Raw genomic sequence first — 21,592 nt, 5'->3', positions numbered from 1 at the left:
TCTACGTTGCCAATTAACAGTGGATACATCTTATTTGGTTTGTACGGCGGTGGCTCAAGCTTCAGAGGCAAAGGTTGAGCCTCTTCTTTCTTTGTGATTATTCTTCTGGCCACTCGTTGTAATGTGCGCCACCTCTCTCCCTCCTCTTCGAACAAAGCTAGCACTAACTTTTCCCTGTCTCTCTTCTCCAAGGGTTTTTTACCACTTCTGTTAGGTTTGTAGTTCCTTATTACTACCTCCATGTCCCTACACATTGTTGGGTCAAAAGTCCCTCCCGCGGGCCATATTGTGCCTGATTTAACTGTCCGCTTCTCCCACTTCTCAGAAATTCGTTTGATCTCATTTCTGAGGAGTGGATTATCTCTGCTCAAAACTTCTACCGCTGTTGGTGCCATTTTTAATTATTACTTTATTACCTTATTTATTTTTTCTGAATTACACTATCTATTAATACAATTTATTTGAGTTTATTCTACTATTTAGTTTAAATACTTTACTATCTCTAAGCTACAAACGTGAACTCCCCCCAAGCGCTCGTCTCTCTCCCAAAGATTGGAATGTAGCCCCCACCCTTTACTGCTACCAATTACCAACTCTGCCTTGCAGGCTCCTGCTCGACCCCTGTGTGTTTGCTCGTGCACGTGCAGTTAGTCAGCGCGGTGATGTCAAAGAGGATTTACACATTTATTCAGTATTTCAACCAATTAACTATTCTCTATCCGTCTAATTTATTTATGATTATCAACTAATTTAAACAAATTAACTATTCTCTGTCCACCTAATTTATTTATGACAGAATCAACAACAACAAAAAATGAACCGGGTCGTAAAAACCTCCGAGGACTTAATCCTAACACGACTTAAATACAGACAATAAGCCGGTTCATACAATTTCTTTATCTTATATTAAAAATGTCCGAATTGTTTGTAATTAATTACAAATACAAGGTTGACCGAGCGTAGAAACTGGCCTTTTGATTAAAACATGAACAGTCAAGTACTCCAAATCTGAGCTACTCAACCTGAACTTAAAATAAAATCCCTTTTCCCTCATAATGCCAACATCAGAATTAAAATTCACTCAATCGATCCGAGATCAGAAAGCTGTTCAATCGGCCCAAAATAAGAGAAAATTCTCTCAGTTGATCCAAGATCAGGAAACTGTTCAATCGGCCCAAAATAAAAGAGAGAGAGTTCACTAAATCGATCCAAGATCAGAAGACTGTTCAATTGGCCCAAAATAAAAGAAACTCACTCAATCGATGTTTCGCACAACCAGTCTATTCCTTCAAAATAATGGCTAATCACATACACACTCGACCAGATTACGAACAAACAAGAGACTCTTCAAAATACCAACTCAAACGGTACTCCAATCAAGAACCTTATCTATTCAAAAGTGCGAGAATCTGCTTTCTCAAAAATGCCAACACCGGAACTAGTCGACATCCCAAACAGACCTCTAAAATAAAAATGAATTCATCAACGGCAATGAATTCCAACTCAGCTCTCTGAGATTCTCTCAAACATCCAACAGGCACTTCAATCGACCTGCGGACCTGTTACTGTCCTATTGGAACTTTCCCACTAATTCGATCCTCTAGAAAACAGCCACAGGACTTTATAAAAAGTCAATTTAAACAAAACACTGCACTGTCCTTCCTTCCTCCAGAAGACAGCCACAGGATTTGACAGAAGACCTATTTAAACAAAACACCAAAACACCAAATAACAACAACTCGTTTACTCGTTTCAAAATAGGGAATCACAATGCGTCTTGGTCATTTAAAACCACAGCGCCTAGGGCATATGTGCGCGCACACGTCAATCTCTTCCGGAGCTCCCGTCTCTCTCACTCGCTCGTTTATCTATAATTTTAGTTCGTTTGATCAAAGAGACACTTTACCTGCTGCTCGGCGTTCAGACGGGGCAAGAACAGATCAAACGACTCTATCCTATATATGGCAAGACAACTTACCCTTGAGCTCTGGTCGTATGATCCGTTCGCGTCCCGTCCTCTGGCCCGGCAGCTGACGAGTCCCTATTTCATCCTGTTCGTGACGCCAAATTATGTCGTGGATTAATCGAGATTTAAAACACTTAGACTAATTCAAGAGAGAGAGAGAGAAATGAAATCGAGGGGTCCGGAGCAAGAATTGACAAAAGACTTTATCGTGCAGAAAAACAACAACGACGACAGCCTGAGTGGGTTTGCAAAGTCACTGTCGTTCACAAACTGCGGCGTCTTTTTATACACACAAACAGAGCAGCTTCTCCTTGAGGTGTCTGCCTCCACTCAGTCATAAATCCATCTTAACCTGAATGGTCAGCAAATAGACAACAAATGGTCAACAAAGATAGCCCAAAACACAAGGCTGAGGTCAGCATGCCTTATCCCCGTAGCGTCCTGCTCCTTTTTAGGGGCACCATCTGTTCTGAACCCAGACACCCAGGCCCCGTGTGTTTCTCCACTATTAGACACACAGACCTCATAATAATCATGGTTTACCATAGAATATACTCCTTAATTTCTACCACACTACCTGGGTCTCCTCACTGTTCTTACCCCCTCCTACCTGGGTCTCCTCACTGCTGTTCTTACCCCTCCTACATGGGTCTCCTCACTGTTCTTACCCCCTCCTACCTGGGTCCCCTCACTGTTCTTACCCCCTCCTACCTGGGTCTCCTCACTGTTCTTACCCCCTCCTACCTGGGTCTCCTCACTGTTCTTACCCCCTCCTACCTGGGTCCCCTCACTGTTCTTACCCCCTCCTACCTGGGTCTCCTCACTGTTCTTACCCCCTCCTACCTGGGTCTCCTCACTGTTCTTATCCCCTCCTACCTGGGTCTCCTCACTGTTCTTACCCCCTCCTACCTGGGTCCCCTCACTGTTCTTACCCCCTCCTACCTGGGTCTCCTCACTGTTCTTACCCCCTCCTACCTGGGTCCCCTCACTGTTCTTACCCCCTCCTACCTGGGTCTCCTCACTGTTCTTACCCCCTCCTACCTGGGTCTCCTCACTGTTCTTACCCCCACCTACCTGGGTCTCCTCACTGTTCTTACCCCCTCCTACCTGGATCTCCTCACTGTTCTTACCCCCTCCTACCTGGGTCTCCTCAATGTTCTTACCCCCTCCTACCTGGGTCTCCTCACTGTTCTTACCCCCTCCTACCTGGTTCTCCTCACTGTTCTTACCCCCTCCTACCTGGGTCTCCTCACTGTTCTTACCCCCTCCTACCTGGGTCTCCTCACTGTTCTTAACCCCTCCTACTTAAGTCTTATGTCTTGTTTTGATCATGCTGTTGGCTATGCAGCTCTTGCTGTTTTTGACCCTAGATTGATTTATGAATTGTAAGGCGACCTTGGGTGTCATGAAAGGTGCCTTGAAATAAAATATTATTCAATGTTATTATTATTATTATTATATTAAACATAAACTGCAGATCAACAACAGAATAACTCTGTGGAAGAGATGCAACACTATCTTGTTATATCAGCATGTCATTTTACACCAATTCATTATCATTGTTATTATCATTAGACCAATCATATCGCTGGGTAAAAACGAAAAGTCCTGAATGATTAATGTTAATGTGGCTTCATAACTTGTGGTCTGAGAAGCTGGTCGTGACAAAGACTGCATGTTACAGATCCAAAATGTTCAAGTCAAGTCAATTCAAGTCAAGTCAAGTCAATCATTGTTATTATCATTAGCCAATCATAAAAGTCCCACTTTTTTAAAAAAGACCCACTTTTTTACATTGGCGTTTAATACAGATTAAGATTTTATTTAATCGTATTCATTGTTGTTGCTAATATGCAATTTTAAGCCTTCTTGTTTTTTTTGTTTTTTTTATATTGTATCTGTGTACAGCACTTTGGTCAACTACCGTTGTTTTAAAATGTTCTATATAATTGACTTGACTTGACTTGATTTGACTTGAACATTTTGGATCTGTAACATGCAGTCTTTGTCACGACCAGCTTCTCAGACCACAAGTTATGAAGCCACATTAACATTAATCATTATACTGCAGACCAACAGCAGAACAACTCAGTGGAAGTGATGAAACCCTGTCTTGTTGTATCAGCATAGCAAATCACTTTACACTGATTCACTATCATTATTACTATCATTAGACCAATCAGATTGCTGTGGAAATAATAGGCCTTAACATTTTGAATCTGTAACATGCAGTCCATCACAACCTACTTTTCCGGCCACAAGTAATGAACCCACAAAATATCATGAGGTTGATAATTTAACAGGAAATATTGCCCTGGTTCCACTGATCACCATCCACTAACTGATGTCATCTGTTGTTTTCTCATTTAGGATCTGATGCTGTCGATTGCCAACATAAAATCAAGTCTCATTTGAAGAAGAAGTTCAGGTGTGTGTTTGAGGGAATCGCTAAAGCAGGAAAACGAACAGATCTGAACGACTTCTACACAGAGATCTTCATCACAGAGGGAGGCAGTGGAGAGGTCAACAAGGAACATGAGGTCAGACTGATTGAAACAGCTTACAGGAAACCAGCCAAGGAAGAAACACCAATCAGATGTGAAGACATCTTTAAACCCTTACCTGGACACAATCAACCAATCAGGACGATAATGACAACTGGAGTGGCCGGTATTGGTAAAACCGTCTTAACACACAAGTTCACTCTGGACTGGGCTGAAGGCAAAACCAACCAGGACATACACTTCACATTTCTCCTCACTTTCAGAGAGCTGAATTTACTGAAAGGGAAAGAGTTTAGCTTGGTGGAACTTCTTCATCACCTCTTTATTGAGACCAAAGAAGCAGGAATCTGCAGATTTGACCGGTTCCAAGTTGTCTTCATCTTGGATGGTCTGGATGAGTGTCGACTTCCTCTGGACTTCCAGAACAACCCGATCTGGACTGATGTCACAAAATCCACCTCGGTGGACATGCTGCTGACCAACCTCATCAGGGGCGACCTGCTTCCCTCTGCTCGCATTTGGATAACCACACGCCCTGCAGCAGCCAATCAGATCCCTGCTGAGTGTGTTGACATGGTGACAGAGGTGAGGGGGTTCACCGACCAACAGAAGGAGGAGTACTTCAGGAAGAGATTCAGAGAGGAGACGCTGGCCAGCACAATCATCTCCCACGTCAAGAAATCACGAAGCCTCCACATCATGTGTCACATCCCAGTCTTCTGTTGGATCACTGCTTCAGTTCTGGAGGACATCTTCAAAAAATCCCAGATCGAAGAGATGCCCAAGACCGTGACTCAGATGTACAGCCACTTCCTGAGAGTTCAGTCCATACAGGGGGACAGGAAGTACCATGGGAGGGCTGAAACAGATCAAGACTGGAGCTCAGAGAGCAGGGAGATCATTGTTTCTCTGGGAAAACTGGCTTTTAACCAGCTGGAGAAAGGCAACCTGATCTTCTACGAGGCAGATATGGCCGAGTGTGACATCGATATCAGAGCAGCCTCAGTGTACTCAGGAGTGTTCACCCAGATCTTAAAAGAGGACTGTGGGCTGTACCAGGACAAGGTGTTCTGCTTTGTCCATCTGAGCATCCAGGAGTTTCTGGCTGCCCTTTATGTCTTTCAGTCCTTCATCGATACTGGTGTCAATCTGCTCTCAGAAGAACCACCAACCTCCAGGAAAGATAAACTCCTCCTCTACCAGAGTGCTGTGGACAAGGCTTTACAGAGTGAGAACGGACAACTGGACTTGTTCCTCCGCTTCCTCCTGGGCCTCTCTCTGGAGACCAATCAGATTGTCCTACGAGGTCTGCTGGGACAGAAAAAAAGATCACTGACCACTCAGATTAAAACTGGTCTGCTGCGACTGAAAGGAAGTAGGTTACAGACCAATAAGGGAACAGTGTCTTACATCAAGAAGAAGATAAAAGGAGACCTATCTCCAGAGAGAAGCATCAATCTGTTCCACTGTCTGAATGAGCTGAACGACTGTTCTCTAGTGGAGGAGATCCAACAGTACCTGACATCAGGAAGTCTCTCCGGAGTATATCTCTCCCCTGCTCAGTGGTCAGCTCTGGTCTTCATCCTACTGACATCAGAAGAGGAGCTGGACGTGTTTGACCTGAAGAAATACAAAGCTTCAGAGCAGGGTCTTCTGAGGCTGCTGCCTGTGGTCAAAGCCTCCAAAACATCTCTGTAGGTTCACTAATAACATGTATTACAATACACACTACACAATATAATTACAACTGGAATATAAGGTTAAAATAATCTGAAAAAGATCTCTGTAGGTTCACTAATAACATGTATCACATTACACACTACACAATATAAATACAGCTGGAATATAAGGTTAATATAATATGAAAAAGATCTCTGTAGGTTCATAACAACATGTATTACTATTTTACTCATTTTAAACATACTCGTTATAATAACGTACAAAACATCACTGTAGGTGTCCTAATAACGTTCAATGTATTACAGTACCCATAAGAGAATATTCACAACAATAGAAAATAGAAGACATTTTCAATCTCAACTAAACAACTATTTAACATTTATACATTTAATTGTTTAGTATGTTTGTTAAACTAATAACATTCCTTCATTATTTAATAACTTAAAGATGTAAGTTATTTTATCACAGTTTTATCACAGTTCCTAACCTGTTCTCTTTATTGTGTGTGCAGGCTGAATGGCTGCCATCTGTCAGAGAGAAGCTGTGAAGCTCTGGCCTCAGTTCTCAGCTCCAAGTCGTCTAGTCTGAGAGAGCTGGACCTGAGTAACAATGAGCTGCAGGATTCAGGAGTGAAGCTGCTCTCTGCTGGACTGGGGAGTCCACACTGTACACTGGAAACCCTCAAGTCAGTTTTCAGCCTCTTCAAACTGTGTCTTGGGGTTATTAAATATGTAGCTCTGGCCTGCTGATGTGAGGGTTAGGGGTTGACCTGTTAACTACTAGTTAACTACTATGTTATGCATAGGCGTCGATTACGGGGGGGACAGGGGGGACATTTCCCCCCCACTATTTGAAATATGAATTTTGTACTCACCAGTTTTAAAAATGTGCAAACCAATTGCGACTGAAAAAATCCCCACATACTCAACCGAAATCGTCGAGTCTAAAATCATGCGATAGGCGCGCTCGAAGACATCATTTATTAGATAGGCCTACCTAATAAAACGTTGGAACACACAAGATCGGATCCCATAGCAACGCCGGTAAACAAACCCCGACTCCCGAGAAGCCCAATCCCTATGAGCTCCCCGCGCTACGGCCATCCGGAGGCACACAGAGCTTTTGGCCGTGATATTATACATACAATTATATTATATTATATACTATTATATATAGAGCTCCGAGAGTCGCAAACGGCAACAATCACTTTCTTCTCCATGCTGCAGTACACCCCTGACTGCACTGCGCTGAGTTTGACGGTTGAACGCTGATTGGCTGTTACGTTACACATGTCACCCAGTGGCCACGCTGTTGAACGCTGATTGGCTGTCATCACGCGAAATTCGTGTCAAAGTTTAAATTTGTCGCGCCACAAATCCTCGTGAATGCGCTCGCCTGTGCACGGCGAAAGTGTGGCGCGACAAATCAAAATAATTTGCCCGATACGCGAAGTTTGGGTTTCACGGCTTTCGCGGCAAATTGTGGACACGATTGTTTAGGGGGGGGGTAGACTGTTGTTGACCGGGGGGGGGGGGGGAGACACGTTTGTTGAGGGGGATGACGACGACACGATTGTAGGGGGGGGGCGACACGTTTGTTGAGGGGGGGGGGGAGACACGTTTGTAGGGGGGGGGGGGGGCACGCTTGACCATGAGAGTTGGTTTTTATTGAACGCTCGACAACGAGAGTTGGTTTTTATTGAACGAGACTTCAACACGGAACAGCTGCACGAAACGATGATCACGTCACTCTCGGTGACGGTGTCGACAACAATGAACACACGAACAATGTTAATAGAACAACACACAACCACATAACATCCCGAACCCATTAACCCCACTTAATCCTAACAACAAAACAAGTCAACAAAAGCCCCTTTTGTCAACTGACAACCCCAATTCCCAGAATCCCCCGCAGCTCCGGAACACGGCGTAGCCTATATTAATCTTTATTATCTGAATGGGAAATGCAATATTTTAGGAGAGATACACCATTAAACGCGTTTCTAATGACATTTCTAGCGAGAAATGTACATTTTCCTTACATAATCTTCAGTCAGTGAATGTGTATGATCTTTATTAATCTTTATTATCTGAATGGGAAATGCAATATTTTAGGACCGATTCACCGTTAAACGTGTTTCTAATAACATTTCTAGCGAGAAATATACTTTTTACTTGCATAATCTTCAGTCAGTGATTGTGTCTGATCTTTAGTTTTATAGTTATTAGGATTTGATCGGCTCGCTCGCATGTTTCAACGACGTCAGGTTGTGGAATAGGGACGCTGCTTTCGCTAAACTAGCAGCTCACGTGCTTCCTGCGTTTGTGTTATTAAACTGTTACTTTATGTAACTTTTAATGATATCATCTTGTTAGAAACACGTATATCTGAGAGCCAACCCAGTCGCCAAAAGCATACGTTGACAGTGTCCGTTTCGTGAACAATGGATTACGTCGCATTTCAACATAAAATAGCGTGTTATACACACACGCACACTCGCACGCGCACACGCACACGCACACGCACACGGTGCATTTTGCTGCTAAAACAACAACAAAATTCCCTCAAATATTATTACTAAACAACCGTTTTCCAAAGAACGAAATGTAAACCAATGCATTCTGAATGGGATGTTTCTCAGATTTTTCCATGCTACACAGAACGAAATGTAAACCCATGCAAATAAAGACTTCATGGTCATAATAATTTAAATATCATTAATCTCCTGAGTGTGTTGGGTGGTATTCTATTTTTTTCAACGGGGCTGCATCCAGTCACTTGACCGTCATGGTTGCTATGGTGGTTGCTATCGACCGCCCCCTCTAATTCTTACATGGCTCTAAAAACCATGCGGCAAAGGAGCTGCCGTAAATTGTGTTGTTTTTGTCGTAAACTGGGGTCCGACGGTTAAAAAATAGACAGATATTCCGAGGTATCCTTAAAAGGCAGCTTGGATGTTTTTATTTTCTGCAGTTTAGACTTCTTCTATAACCTATTTTTGAAAGCAAAACACCAAGTTCATTGATTTAACGAGGCAGGGTTATTTGAAACAATTTATTCAATAAATATTTGTGAGAGGTCATTCCTTCTCCTGAGTTTGCTTCCTATTTATGTCTAGTGTACACCCCTACTGTCCAAAAGCATCCCCCCCCCCTCCCCATATGGATTTGGAGAGTTGTTGCCACGTCCCAGTGGTGGAAGTATCATATAATATGAAAGAGGGCATTCAATTATACTACAATGATCAATTAGGAGGCCGAAGCCCTAAAGGAAGTGATGCAATAGGTGACTGAGGCGAGAACATTTAAGTAAACTGTACCTTGGGGTCTCTTATATATCAAAGGGGGTTTCAAAGGACGCATATACGCTTCAACCTGTGGCTCCAGCCCTACAGGAAATGACTCAGCAAGTGCTCCATGTCGTTGCACCTGCACCCAGTGGCTCGCTTGCAAGATTTTGGCCTGAAGTTCTTCCCAGACCTATACCCTAACAGTCCAACATGCATATCTGAGAATCAGGCCTCTCTTCAATAATGACAAAATGTTACGAGAGAAATACAGATTCACTTTTTGTTATCTCATAAGCGGCGTGGTGCCGGCTCCTTTTGACCTTTTGACCCCAGACTTCAAAGACGTGGCCACAGGCCAGCTGTGTCTACACACATTAAGCCACAAATGTACACCTCCATCCCGCAAAAAATGGGGCCTAGAAACTAACCTCTGTCTTATGTACAGTGACTGTACTGTTGGAGGTCACGCCCCTTTTCCGGCCTTTTCGAGATAGCTAGGGATGCTAAAATGTTTACACACATTTCCTGGGGCCCCGAGAACGACATATCCAAGATTTGTAGTTCTAGCCCATAGAGAAAAAAAGTTTTCCCAAATGGACTGTCATTTGGACAAAGCCCCTTCAGAAGTGTTGCCTGCGAGACCTAATGGTTCAGAATGTGGTGGAAAAACAGTTTTTGAGATAGGAAGGTCCTACCGCCCTGAAATTTGAATACCATATTCTAGGGCCTAACTGGGACCCCCGCACCGAAACTTGGCCCGGTCGGACCCCGAGTGCAGGAAGGGGGGGCCTGGACTTTCATAATCTTCGCTCTGTGAATGTAAAGGATGTTTGGTCGGATGTTATGACGAAGAATCATAATGTGAATGGGAATATTCTATTAATGTCTTGATATCATCTTTCGTCTCAACACTTCTGCTGCAGCCGCTTAAAGTCTCACTCCGAGAACCTTAAAATATGAATCAATCCATTAGAAGTATGAAAATATCTTCCCGGTCGTGCAACAGGGCAAACAAGGTGTCCTTTGACATCTACGTTTCGAGACGATTGCAACAGTGCCACACATGATCATATTTGAATATGTTTCGGGGCAGTAATTAGCTGTCGATTTTGGAGGCCTTTATCAATAATGACCAGCTATAGATTTGCTTCCCGATGGAGATTTTTGACAAATTACATGTTAATTAGCATCTACACGTTAAGCTGAGTTCAATGAGATCAAGCTCGCCCTCTTGCTACACCGAGATCATGTCCTAGACCTAGGTGTACCATGTAAAATACATGTTACCATTAGCTAGAGTGTCATGCTTGGTGTCATTGGACTCAGCTCAACGTGTAGATGCTAAATAACATGTCATTTGTCACAAATTTTTATCGGGAAGCAAATCAATAGCTGCTCATTATTGATTAAGGCCTCCAATTTCGACAGCTAATTACTACCATTAAACATGTTCGAATATGCTCATGTGTGGCACCGTTGCAATCGCCTGGAAGCGTAGATGTTGAAGGACACCTTGTCCGTCCTCCTACGCCACCGGGAAGATATTTACATGCTGCTGATTGACTAATGAATTGATTCAGCTATTCCCCCAGAAGTCTGGGGTCAAAAGGTCAAAAGGAGACGGCACCAGCCCCTTTGAAAAAAATAGAATACCACTCAACACACTCAGGAGATTAATGATATTTAAATTATTATTACCATGAAGTCTTTATTTGCATGGGTTTACATTTCGTTCTGTGTAGCATGGAAAAATCGGAGAAACACTCCCATTCAGAATGCATTGGTTTACATTTCGTTCTTTGGAAAACGGTTCTTTAGTAATAATATTTGAGGGAATATTTTTTTGTTGTTGTTTTAGCAGCGAAATGCACCGTGTGCATGTGTGTGTGTGTCTGTGTCTGTGCGTGCGTGTGCGTGTGCTTGTGTGTGTGTGCGTGCGTGTGTGTGTATAACACACTATTTTATGTTGAAATGCGACGTAATCCAGTGTTCACGAAACGTACACTGTCAACGTATGCTTTTGGCAACTGGGTTGGCTCTCAGATATACGTGTTTCTAACAAGATGATATCATTAAAAGTTACAAAAAGTAACAGTTTAATAACACAAACGCAGGAAGCACGTGAGCTGCTAGTTTAGCGAAAGCAGCGTCCCTATTCCACAACCTGACGTCTTGAAACATGCGAGCGAGCCGATCAAATCCTAATAACTATAAAACTAAAGATCAGACACAATCACTGACTGAAGATTATGCAAGTAAAAAGTATATTTCTCGCTAGAAATGTTATTAGAAACACGTTTAACGGTGAATCGGTCCTAAAATATTGCATTTCCCATTCAGATAATAAAGATTAATAAAGATCATACACATTCACTGACTGAAGATTATGTAAGGAAAATGTACATTTCTCGCTAGAAATGTCATTAGAAACGCGTTTAATGGTGTATCTCTCCTAAAATATTGCATTTCCCATTCAGATAATAAAGATTAATATAGGCTACGCCGTGTTCCGGAGCCGCGGGGAATTCTGGGAATTGGGGTTGTCAGTTGACAAAAGGGGCTTTTGTTAACTTGTTTTGTTGTTAGGATTAAGTGGGGTTAATGGGTTCGGGATGTTATGTGGTTGTGTGTTGTTCTATTAACATTGTTCGTGTGTTCATTGTTGTCGACACCGTCACCGAGAGTGACGTGACCATCGTTTCGTGCAGCTGTTCCGTGTTGAAGCCTCGTTCAATAAAAACCAACTCTCGTTGTCGAGCGTTCAATAAAAACCAACTCTCGTTGTCAAGCGTGCCCCCCCCCCCTACAAACGTGTCTCCCCCCCCCTCTCAACAAACGTGTCGCCCCCCCCCCCCCCCCCCTACAATCGTGTCGTCGTCATCCCCCTCAACAAACGTGTCTTCCCACCCCCCCTGGTCAACAACAGTCTACCCCCCCCCCCCCCCCCCCCCCCCCCCAAACCAACCGTGTCCACAATTTGCCGCGAAAGCCGTGAAACCCAAACCCCGAAACCCGCCTCCATAGCGGCACGCGTGGATACTGTAGGTATAACACGCTATTTTTTACGTTGAAATGATACGTCTCCAGTGTTCATGGAAACGTACACCGTCAACGTTTTTTCTTGGCGACTGGGTTGTCCTCCACCTCTCTCGCTTCTCTGCTTGGTGTCGCTGACGCTTATAGTTTGCCTCCCTCCCTCGCTCTGGTAAAGTCACGGGTAACCCTTCCTTTTACAGTCCCCTAATTACTAGGTATTTACCCGGTACATACATGGTAAATTATAGTGTATTACTGGGTAATTACCACTGGTAATAAGAAGGTAAATACAGAGGTAGTTACCCGGTAAATACATGGTAAATCATAGTGTATTACTGGGTAATTACCACTGGTAATAAGAAGGTAAATACAGAGGAATTATCCGGTAAATTATAGTGTATTACTGTGTAATTACCACTGGTAATAAGAAGGTAAATACAGAGGAATTACAGCTGATGTACCAAGTAAATCCTCCACTATTACCCATCAACTCAACTAAGTAGCGTGTAGTTGTAACTGTTTTAGGTTGGTAGTAACTCCGACATTGTGTTCTTCCTAGGAAATTAGGCAACCAATTCTGAGAAACACCTATTATCCAAGGTTTATGTTGGTAACAGCCCAAATTTAATGATGTACTATCTAGAAATTAGCATAGTACTTCCCAATAAAATACTTTTTCTTAGTTATTATTCATAGCTACACCCATTTAGAAAGGGTTTATTCGATTTACCACTATGGAATTACTTACCTGGTAACAACCTCTGCAGGAATCTGTTTACCTCTAGTGTCATGGTACATCTTCTTAAATACTGGGTACGAAGCAGTTTGTTTCCATGGTTTTACCAGGTTCTTACCATATAATTTATAATAGATACATTCCATTATCCATGCAGTCAACACAAACATGTACCATGTACGTTCTGCGACATTACCAAGTAAAACACGACAATTTACCCAGTAAGTAAGCTGAAATTGTACCGTAAAAGGAAGCCTCGTTTGTTTCCATGGTATTACCATGTTCTTACCATATAATTTGTAATACGTTATTCCCTTTTCCATCTAGTCAACACAAACTTTGACCATGTATGTGCTGCGACGTTACCAAGTAAAACACGACAATTTACCCAGTAATTAAGCTGAAACTGTACTGTAAAAGGAAGCCTCGCTTGTTTCCATGGTATTACCAGGTTCTTACCATATAATTTGTAATCCATTATTCCCTTTTCCATGCAGTCAACACAAACTTGTACCATGTACGTTCTGCGACGTTACCAAGTAAAACACGACAATTTACCCAGTAATTAAGCTGAAACTGTACTGTAAAAGGAAGCCTCGTTTGTTTCCATGGTATTACCATGTTCTTAACATATAATTTGTAATACTTTATTCCCTTTTCCATCTAGTCAACACAAACTTTTACCATGTACGTTCTGCGACGTTACCAAGTAAAACACTACAATTTACCCAGTAATTAAGCTGAAACTGTACTGTAAAAGGAAGCCTTGTTTGTTTCCATGGTATTACCAGGTTCTTACCATATAATTTGTAATACATTATTCCCTTTTCCATGCAGTCAACACAAACTTGTACCATGTACGTTCTGCGACGTTACCAAGTAAAATACGACAATTTACCCAGTAAGTTAGCTGAAACTGTACTGTAAAAGGAAGCCTCGTTTGTTTCCATGGTATTACCAGGCTCTTACCATACAAGTTGTAACTGGTTATTCCCTTCTCCATGCAATCAACACAAACCATATATGTTCTGCAACATCGTTCACCAGTAGTGAAGCACTTTAATTGTTGTTATAAAATCCCAAATCCAAAACCAAAACTGTTGATGAAAGGCATATTAAAATTAAACAAAATCAAAGGCTTATCTTTCAAACAATGCATATCTCACAAACAGGCACTGAACACTGAAGAAATCTGACAAAAAAAAGAGCCGTCCACATCAACTCAATTTAAATGTTACTGATGGTGTTTTCATAAAACACATGACATTATGGCAAGTGACCACAAGGAAGACTGCTTCAAACTCTACAATTTGAATAAGTGGTGAATGCCATGCAGCAATCTGCCTATGGGAGCATCTTTGTGGTCATTCGCAAACCAATGAGTCCACTCGATGAATGAGAGATGACTCTTTAGTGTCTTCTCTGTGAGGTATCCCTGCAGTCTCCACATCTGGGATTTGAAGGCTGACCAAGACCTGACCAGGTACCTCCAAATCTCCCCTTCCATACTGTAATAAAGAATCAGAAGACAAGAAAATAAACATTAGGACAGTCAATTAATGAACATTTCTAGAACATGTAGAACTCAAGGATTATTTTGTTTATCAGTTAAGAAAGGATGCTGGTCCTCTAGCCATTGTGTTTGGTCATATTGAAAAGAGAAAAAGGCATAGCCATAAATACAGTTAATAGGACGGGAGGGGACAGGCTGTTAGCTCCGGTTAGCCCTTTAGCATCGAGCTAGCGGAGCTTCTGTCATTCAAATAACTCGGACATGTTGTTTAAAACCTGTAACACCGAATTTATTAAATTATCCGGATTTAATCGGGCTCTCTCCCATAAGTACAGTTAATAGGACGGGAAGAGACAGGCTCTGTTAGCCCCGGTTAGCGCGATGCTAAAGAGCAGCTCTACAGGAAGCCTCCGGTTTGATATTCGGTTTACCACCCAATCGGATTCATCAACATAAGTGCAATACATTACGGGCTTAGTATGTTGAGGACGGTTTAGGACACCGTATCGCGAAAATCACAAACACATGTTGGCGCCATCAATGTCTGTGCAACAACGTCATTTACGTTCTATTTCATGTAGGCTACGCCGTCTAGGCTTCGCCTTATGGGCTCGTCCCGTGCGCGCGCCTGCGTGCGCTGAAAATTCAAACTATGCACCTATCAGCGTGGGCACCGCCCACATTTCCCACGGTATCGTGTCTATATAACGCGGTGTATACCGTCGCTCATCCTCCCTTTTCTTTCAGCACTTATCAGCGAGAAATTGAGAACTACAATTAAGAAGATGAGAACTTCAACACGGATCTCCCAAGCCGGTGGCAGAGGCTCGGGCGTGGCCGCGGACAAACTGCCCTTTTCAGGGCCACCTGAGAGCGCTCCTAGAGCTAGGTCCTTTTCAGGACTCCTATGCGCCTCCTGTCCCGCCTCCCTGGCACCGGGTGACGGGCACTTGGCGTGCTTTTGGTGCCTCGGCGCCGACCACGCCACGGCTGCTATGGCGGCCCCCGTCTCCTGTGTCGCCTGCCGGGAGCTGCCTGAAGAGGGGATCCTCTCCAGGCATCTCTTCTTTTCCCCTGCGGTGGAAATGGCTGACGCCATCGACCTGTTCGGCGTCGACGATGGCATCATCGACGCCTCCCTGGACGACGTCTTCGGCGACTCGGCGTCCGGTTTTTCCCGCTCTCGGGTTACAACCGCCACCGTCATACAACACGAGGGTCCGCGCCGGATGACCGATCTCTTCCGGGAGATCATGGGTGAGGCGGCGGCCATCAAAGGGATTCCCATGCCGGTCCCGCCTCTCGCCCCCGTATCTGACGATATGCAGGGCGAGTGCTTTCGCACCCCATCTTTTTCCCGGCGGGTTACCCAGTGCCCCTTGTTCCCGCCTTTGCAGCACTTGTTTATTGCTGCCGGTGAGGACCCTTCGACCCTGAAGGCTCCGGTAAGATCCTACACGGATTTCACCAACGTGGAGGGGTGGGCCGATACTCAGGCGAGGGGGATCCCTCGCCTGGAGCCTCCCCTGGCAGCGCTTCTCTGTCCGGGCGCCGGGCTCCTTAACGAAAAGCCGCTGCCCCCCGACCGCCTCCAGAAGCAGATTGTCGGCCTAACGGACAGGGTGTTTGTTTGTGCCTCTCAATCCGCGGCGGCGGTCAACAACATCGCCCTGCTCTCCTCTGCCATGGTCTCCTTGTCGGCTGACAGGGAGGCCTACGGCCCGGAGGAAGCCGCGAGATGGCTGGCGGTTTCCCGCTTTTCCAGCGCCATCCTCCAGCTATGCCAGCCGATAGCCGTTTCGGCCGGCCAGCATATGGCGTGGGCTACCATGATTCAAAGGGTCATATGGCTCTCCCACACTGCGGTGCCGGAACGAGAGCGGGCCAGCCTCGTCCACGGTCCACTAGCGCCGGATGGCCTATTTGGTCCCAGGTTCTCCGAGGTGCTCGCGCACCAGCAGTCAGTCCGTGAGAATCGTTCCCGGTTCGGGACGATTCTCACGGGCTCCTCCCACCAGCAGGCTGAGAGGAAGCGCGGTCTAGGCCGGTCCCAGCGTTCCATGGGACCGCCTCCGACTCCAGCCCCGGTGCAGCAGCCGCAGCCGCCGCGCACGGGGAGAGCAGCAGCGCCACGGACCGGGAAGTTCCGGACGCTTGCTCCTACTTTTTCTTTCCCTATTAAAGAAAAGAGTAAAGACCGTTCGGCCGAACGGCAGTACATGGTACCTAAAGAGCGATATTCCCCAGGCCACCTGCGTCCTACGCTTGTGGTGCGCTCCTCCATGTTGCCTATTTCCCCCTCTCAGCCCGGTGGCTGTAGGGTGACGGTCGGACGGCGTGTTCACATGGCCTCTGGTTCACCTGCTTCTAAGAAGCGGCGTCCCTTGGAGCCTCATGGACGGATCAGAGACTCGTTGCACGAGCCCGTGGATACGGCCGCTTGTACCGGTCTCCTGGTTCCCCACATTATAGGTGAGGAGATGGGTCCGCGCGCTGTGGCTACAGCCTGCGGACAGCGCATGCGCACAGGTGCTGCGGCCGGACGGCTCGCTCCCTGTTCAGCGGGCACGAGCGCGACGTCTAGACAGCTCGTTGTTTTACAGCTGCTAGTTCTGGTACGTCTCCTACGCTCGCTGAGCCTCCTCCCTTTCGTGGGAAGCCCCCCTTGGTTCACACGCAGTGTGGAGGCGGTAGGGGCAGAGGAATACGGGTTATTCCTGGACGGTCTTCCTCAGCTGTCGGCTCGCCCTCTCTCCAACCGCTATGCGTGTTGGCAAGAGCGGTGCGTTCTGCCATCGTGGTTGGACACCACGTTGAGATGGGGCCATCCCATACAGTTCAAGCGTCGTCCCCCACCCTTTATGGGGTTGGTGGAGACCACGCTACGGGACCCGGCTGCGAGCACGGCTCTGGCAGCAGAGGTGGCACGTCTCTTGGTAAAGGGGGCCATCACTGTCGTTCCCCCCCACGAGTCTCACCTAGGTTTTTATTCCCGCTACTTCCTGGTTTCCAAGAAGTCAGGGGAAATGAGACCTATTCTGGATCTTCGCGTGTTCAACAGATTCGTTGCCACGAGGAAGTTCAGAATGCTCACGGTCGGAGCATTGTTCCGGTGTGTGAGAGAGGGCGATTGGTTCACATCCCTGGATCTCAAGGATGCTTACTTCCACGTCCCTGTTCGGCAGGCGCACAGGAAGTTTCTCCGCTTTGCCTTTATGGGGATGGCGTACCAGTGTCTGCCAGCGTCTGCCGTTCGGCAATTCCCTGGCTCCGCGCACCTTCTCGAAGTGTGTGGAGACGGCGTTGGAACCGCTCAGACGTCAGGGAAAGAGGATTCTCTTCTACCTAGACGATCTGCTTATTCTGAGCAACTCAGAAGAGACCGCGAGAAGGGACACCATGTTGGTGATAAACCATCTCTCCTTCCTGGGTTTTGCCATCAACTGGGAGAAGAGCTCCCCGCTCCCCAGCCGGCAGACAGTCTACTTGGGGCTTTGCCTAGACTCAGCCACCATGACTGCGATGCTTTCGCCTCCTCGGCGAGACGCCATCCTGTCGGCGCTCTCCCGTTTTCACGTTGGCAGAAACGTGACCGCACTGTCCACCATGCGCCTGTTGGGGCTGATGGCAGCTGCCCACCCCGTGGTCCCCCTGGGTCTGCTTTTTATGCGCAGACTCCAGCGGTGGTTTGCTCGCCAACGGTTGGACCCCAGGCGACACAAGCTCAGGGTGCTCCTCGTCCCCCGTTCGGTGTCGCCAGACCTGGAATATTGGAAAGGACCCTCCGCCCTTCTCAAGGGTGTTCCCCTGGGCAGGGTGGCGTCCTACGTAGTGGTCTTCACGGACGCCTCGTTGACGGGTTGGGGAGGAACTTGCCTCTCTCACTCGGTCGGAGACGAGTGGCGCACGCCCCCTACAGCACACATAAATGTGTTGGAGCTCGACGCTGTGAGGAAAGTGCTGTTGCATTTCTTTCACCTGGTGCGCGGCCGCCACGTTCTGATCAGGACAGACAGTGTGTCGGCGGCGGCGTACATCAACAGACAGGGGGGAGTCCGCTCCCCTGCTCTCCACCGAAAGGCGGTCGAGCTCTGGCTTTGGGCTCATCAGTATCTCCTCAGTCTGAGAGCCCTGCATATCGCGGGCGCCCAGAACTTTGGGGCGGACCTCATGTCTCGAGGCGGTCCCCGCCGAGACGAGTGGCGGTTACATCCCGACATTGTCAGACTGATCTGGCAGAGGTTCGGGACAGCGCAGGTGGACCTCTTCGCGTCCCGGGAGAACACGCACTGCAGGTGGTGGTTCTCCCTCAGCCCTCGGGATCTTCCCCCGTTGGGGGTAGATGCGTTGGCACACACACCTTGGCCGCGGGCTCTCTTGTATGCGTTTCCCCCGCTCCAGCTCATCCTTCCTCTTCTGGAACGGGTCAGACAGGAGAGACTGTCCCTGATATTAGTGGCCCCGGAGAACCGTTCAGCTCTGTGGTTTCCAGAGCTGGCCCCGCTCTCGCGGTCGGCGCCTTGGCCAATACCGTTCAGGCCGGATGCGCTTTCACAGGCCCACGGGACGGTGCACCACCCGCCCGATGTCTCGGGACGGCTGTTGGTTTGGCTCCTGAGAGGTTGATCCTGCAGGGCAAAGGTTTGCCTGAGACGGTTATCAACACTATTCAGAGTGCTCGTGCGCCTTCTACTTCTTCCCTCTATGCGGCGAAGTGGTGCGCCTTCTCTAATTGGTGTGAGACGAACCACGCTGTCCCATCTCAATGCGAGGTGGGAAGCGTGCTTTCGTTTCTGCAAAACTTATTGGAAAAAGGTTTGGCCTTCTCCACTATCAAGGTCTATGCGGCAGCCATTTCGGCTGGCCATTTCGGCTGTGATGGTGGACCGATCTTCAGCCATCCACTGGTCAAGAGATTCTTGCGTGGGGCTAGACGGGTTAGGCCTGTTTCACGCGTGCTTACACCACGCTGGGATCTCCCCACCGTGTTGCGCGGATTGTCCAGGGATCCTTTCGAGCCTCTCTCTCAGGCCCCTTTGGATGCCCTGTCATTTAAGACGGCGCTCTTGTTGGCCTTGGTTTCTGCCAAGCGGGCCGGTGAGCTAACCGCTCTGTCTGTCAGCCCGAGTTGCTTGTTGCTAAACGAGGACAGCTCCTTCGCGTTGCTCAGACCTAATCCTGCGTTCCTCCCGAAGAACATTAATAGTTATTTTCGGTCGAGGGATATTGTGCTTAAGGCTTTTCACCCCCCGCCTCATTCTAGTGAGGCGGAGGCGGAGTTGCATCTCCTGTGCCCGGTTCGGGCGTTGGCTATGTACGTGAATCGCTCGGCAGCGTTCCGCTCCACACAACAGTTGTTTGTGTGTTATAGCGACGCTAGCAGGGGCCGCGCTCTCTCTAAGCAGCGGTTTTCTCGCTGGGTATGTGAGGGTGTTTGCCTAGCCTACTCTCGGCAGGGCTTGGCGCCACCGTTGGGCGTTAAAGCTCACTCCACACGGAGCGTGGCCGCTTCAACGGCTCTACTCAAGGGCGTTTCGGTGGAAGACATCTGCGCGGCTGCGTCTTGGTCTTCCCCCGGCCCCTTTGTCCGTTTTTACATGTTAGACATGTCCAGGGGCTCACTCTGCAACTCTGTGCTAGAGTCCGGGACCCCTTTTACGGCTTAAGAATATAGACATGTTCTTTAAAGCGTCGTGGTTGGATTTCCTCTCACCGGCTGGCGAGTTGGACTTGATTACCAGTCTTACTCTCCCACCTTTTTTCAAATGAAAAACAGGCTAGGGGGTTTTTCTATTGGCTCGCCAATTGTCTGGTGGTTTTGTTTACCAGTGTGGCACTCCCGCCGTTTTCTTCAAATAAGAAACGGCCGAGAGAGTCCCATTATTGGAGAGCCGAATTCCGTAGCTCCGCCCCCGGTGGTAGCGGACCTAATGGAAACCTAGTTGCTCTGGTTTTTCTTTTCCTTTCATGGGTTCCATGAAGCACGGAATAGAGCCGGAGTCTTTACAGACTCACTTTTTTCTCCCTTGATCATTGCCTTGCTTGATCTAGGAGGAATTAGTTTTTTATAAAGCTGTTGTGTTTTACACTTCCTTGGCTTTTTGAGTCTTAATGTGTTCTGGTGACTTAGGTCTTTTTGACTGGGGTCCAGCAGGAGTACATTGATCGGGCTCCGCTCGCAGCTTCACCTTAGCCCATAAGGCGAAGCCTAGACGGCGTAGCCTACATGAAATAGAACGATAGTTATGTTATTATAACTCTAGTTCTATGATTGTAGGCGTAGCCGTCTAGTTTCCCACCTGCTGTACCCTCCAATTGCTGAAAGAAAAGCTTGGAGGATGAGCGACGGTATACACCGCGTTATATAGACACGATACCGTGGGAAATGTGGGCGGTGCCCACGCTGATAGGTGCATAGTTTGAATTTTCAGCGCGCGCTAGCGCGCGCACGGGACAAGCCCATAAGGCGAAGCCTAGACGGCTACGCCTACAATCATAGAACTAGAGTTATAATAACATAACTATCGTTCTGGCTGCTACCTGTTTTAGGGACCGTCAACAAATTACACTCACCGACTGGTGGCAGAGACGTTACCATGGAATTGTTTCAGGAAATTAATCATACAAATATATTGCAATATAGTTAATCATAATGAAGTTAATAGTTTAATATTCGACAAAAATCGACTAAACTATATTTGAAATTATTAATTGCATCCCGTTTAACAATAATGCAATATATAAGCAAAGTTACCTGCAGTAAGTAGCAGCCCACCATTGGAAACTACTACTACAATCAGGTGACAAAATGTTTTTTTTGTGATTTTTATATTATTTTATATGATTTATTTCCAGAAACAATTCC

The 21,592-nt window shown here is 46.6% G+C and overlaps 1 protein-coding gene across 13 annotated transcripts in view; it reads left to right on the top strand.

Annotated features, from left to right (window-relative positions):
• Window positions 1–21,592, top strand: part of LOC132451613 (NACHT, LRR and PYD domains-containing protein 12-like) — a 62,041-nt gene that overhangs the window by 27,441 nt on the left and 13,008 nt on the right. For 12 of the 13 annotated variants that reach the window (XM_060044200.1, XM_060044196.1, XM_060044195.1 and 9 more), the window contains 2 exons: window positions 4,337–6,164; window positions 6,662–6,835. In XM_060044200.1, coding sequence (XP_059900183.1) covers window positions 4,337–6,164; window positions 6,662–6,835 — 2,002 coding nt within the window. Of the gene's footprint in view, window positions 1–4,336; window positions 6,165–6,661; window positions 6,920–21,592 lie in introns of all 13 variants that reach the window. The other variant, XM_060044207.1, reaches the window with a different exon arrangement.

Source organism: Gadus macrocephalus, chromosome 22, assembly GCF_031168955.1.
Source record: "Gadus macrocephalus chromosome 22, ASM3116895v1".
Taxonomy (NCBI): Eukaryota; Metazoa; Chordata; class Actinopteri; order Gadiformes; family Gadidae; genus Gadus; species Gadus macrocephalus.
Note: the sequence above shows the minus strand (reverse complement) of the source record. Positions and strands in the feature narration are given on the sequence as shown.